The sequence below is a fragment of the Coturnix japonica genome, unplaced genomic scaffold (genome assembly GCF_001577835.2).
Source record: "Coturnix japonica isolate 7356 unplaced genomic scaffold, Coturnix japonica 2.1 chrUnrandom551, whole genome shotgun sequence".
NCBI classification, from domain to species: domain Eukaryota; kingdom Metazoa; phylum Chordata; class Aves; order Galliformes; family Phasianidae; genus Coturnix; species Coturnix japonica.
In genome coordinates, this window is record NW_015439931.1 from 31,923 (window position 1) to 35,021 (window position 3,099).

General features: G+C 55.3%; 1 protein-coding gene across 1 annotated transcript in view; it reads right to left on the reverse strand.

The window, feature by feature from the left end:
• USP21 (ubiquitin specific peptidase 21) overlaps positions 1-3,099 on the reverse strand; it is a 24,731-nt gene that overhangs the window by 769 nt on the left and 20,863 nt on the right. The window contains 2 exon segments of the mRNA XM_032441767.1: positions 1,356-1,517; positions 2,733-2,937. Of these exon segments, the coding sequence (XP_032297658.1) occupies positions 1,356-1,517; positions 2,733-2,937 (367 nt within the window).

The window sequence follows — 3,099 nt, forward strand, 5'->3', positions numbered from 1 at the left end:
AAAGGCCACAATAATGCGCCCAAAGGCTCATTCCCCCCATAGACCCCAAAAGACCACTACAACTCCCCCCCAACCCCCCCCATTCCCCCCAGTACCATCGCAGAGTCTCGGCTCCCCTCGTTCTCCCCCCGGGACCGGAATCCCCTCTGGTCCGATGTATCGAACACGGTTCCCATCTCGGTCTGTGCTTTGGTCCAGCCCCGACCCGACCCCCGGCCTCCGCAGCAGCCCGTGACGTGGGGGCGGGCGAGGCCAGGAACCAGGACTGGAAACAAAAGCGGCAAACGCTGATCCCCCCCACAGCACCCGACCAGCGCGTCGCAGAGAAGCACAATAGCCGCGGAACTGAACCGAGTGTTTCCACCCGGACACTTGTTACTGTGAGCACCGCCTTACTAAGCCCGCCCCCGATGGTAGCGATTAGGTGGATGGAAGGAGGCGGGACTAAGAGACCAATAGGCAAAGCGGAGGGATGGCGGCCTGCAGTGCCACGCCTCTCCACAGACCACGCCCACACCTCCACCAGGCCACCGCCCACTCGCATGCAATAGCCACGCTTACTAATTACTAAATAGGCCACGCAACGCTGTACACGCGAAATTGGTGGAATGGAAGGAGGCGGGACTAAGAAGGAGCCAATAGGAAGCGGTGTTTCTATGCTAATTGGCGCGCCTCACCGCAAACCACGCCCAGCATGTGCCATCAGGCCACGCCCGCTCATTATTCAACCCATCCGGCTCATTTACATAGTCCCACCACTCATTTTCATAATCCCGCCCCCCTATCTTAAATGCACCGCCGCCCTTCCGGTCATACTGCCCCCCCCCCCGCAGACCCCAACTCGCTCTTTCTGCGTTTTAACGACCTTTTCTATAATAAATTATATCACAAACAGCCCCATTTCGTACGGGCACACGCAATGTAGTATGATTTACAGCCACCCCCCCCCTGATTTGTTCCCCTATGGTCAATGGCTATGCGGGGGTGGTCCGGCCCCCCCCAAAAAACCCCCCCTTCTCTCCAGGCCCGCGCCGTGGCTGTTTGGGGGGGGTCGCGGGCTTGCAGGGCCGGGCGCGAAGGGGGCCTGGGAAAGCTCATTGAGAAACAGGGGGACGTTAGCCCTTTTCCACTGCGACGGGGAAAACCCTTGGTTTTCCTTCCCACTTTTGATGAAGAAAAAAAAAAAAACGCTTTTTTTTGCGGGGTGGGGAACCGAACCCCCCCCAACCCAAGGGAAGGGGTTTTTTGGAGGGGGGGGGGGGGGGAAAATCCTTTTTTTTTTTCTTTTTCCTCCCCCCCCATTTTTTTGTTGGTGGTTTTTCCCCCCTTAGCCCCCCTATAGCCCCTCTCCTTACCTGCCTTCTCGCTGGCGAACTCCCTCAGGTTGAGCTGCTGCAATGGGAAATCCACCAGCACGGAGCATTTCTTAATGGAGTAACGAGTGGTGGAGAATCGGTTCAGGTCTGAGATGGCACCTGATGTTAAGGGACCTGTAACCACCCCATAGGGAACCAGACCCCATTAAACCCACCCCAGGAGCCTTTAAGGATCTATAACCACCCTATAAGGACCCAGACCCCATTAAACCCCTTTAGGAGCCTTTAGGGACCTATAACCACCCTATAAGGAACCCCAGTGCCCTTTAGGGCCCTATAACCATTCTATAAGGAACCAGACCCCATTAAACCCACCCCAGGACCCTTGAGGGCCCTATACCCACTCTATAAGGACCCAGACCCCACTAACCCCCTATAGGGCCCCGTTAAACCCATCCCAGGACCCTTGAGGAACCTATACCCACCCTATAAGGACCCAGACCCCATTAAACCCACCCCAGGACCCTTTATGGCACTATACCCACCCAATAAGGAACCCAATCCCATTAAACCCACCCCAGGACCCTTTAGGAACCTATACCCACCCTATAAGGAACCAGACCCCATTAAACCAACCCCAGGAGCCTTTAGGGCCCTATAACCACCCTATAAGGACCCAGACCCCATCAAACCCACCCCAGGAGCTGTTAGGGACCTATAGGGACCAATAACGACCCTATAAGTACCCAGACCCCATTAAACCCACCCCAGGACCCTTTATGGCCCTATAACCACCCTATAAGGACCCAGACCCCATTAAACCCCTATAGGGCCCCAATAAACCCACCCCAGGACCCTTTATGGCCCTATAACCACCCTATAAGTACCCAGACCCCATTAAACCCACGCCAGGACCCTTTATGGCCCTATACCCACCCTATAAGTACCCAGACCCTGTTAAACCCACCCCAGGACCCTTTATGGCCCTATACCCACCCTATAAGTACCCAGACCCCATTAAACCCACGCCAGGACCCTTTATGGCCCTATAACCACCCTATAAGGAACCAGACCCCATTAAACCCACCCCAGGACCCTTTATGGCCCTATACCCACCCTATAAGGAACCAGACCCCATTAAACCCACCCCAGGACCCTTTATGGCCCTATAACCACCCTATAAGTACCCAGACCCCGTTAAACCCACCCCAGGACCCTTTATGGCCCTATAACCACCCTATAAGTACCCAGACCCCATTAAACCCACCCCAGGACCCTTTATGGCCCTATACCCACCCTATAAGTACCCAGACCCCATTAAACCCACCCCAGGACCCTTTATGGCCCTATCCCCCCCCATAGGGACGCAGCCCCCATGAGATCGACCCCCACAGTTCCCCAATTTCTAAGGCATACAGCCAGCACGAGGAACCGCGGGGAAAGCGCTGCGATCGATGCAGGATCCTTCTTGGTGTCCGGAGAACCCGCCGTAGCGCTGCTGGCACTCAGATTGGTCGCAGATCGGGCGTTCTTCCGAGATCCAAGGCTCCTCCTCCTTGGTGACCAGGCTGAAGCACGATCGGAGCAAGGGGACAAACCCCTTCCCACCGGCCAAACTCCGCTGGGGGGACACAGAGAATGGGGAGGGGCGGACGGAAAGGCGCCAACAGGGGGATTTTCAAAAATGGGAGGGGGGGTATTCCTTATTTTCTCTTTTATTTTTTTTTTTTGGTGGGTTTTTTTTTTTGTTGTGGTGTGTGGTTGTTTTTTTTTTTTTTTTGTG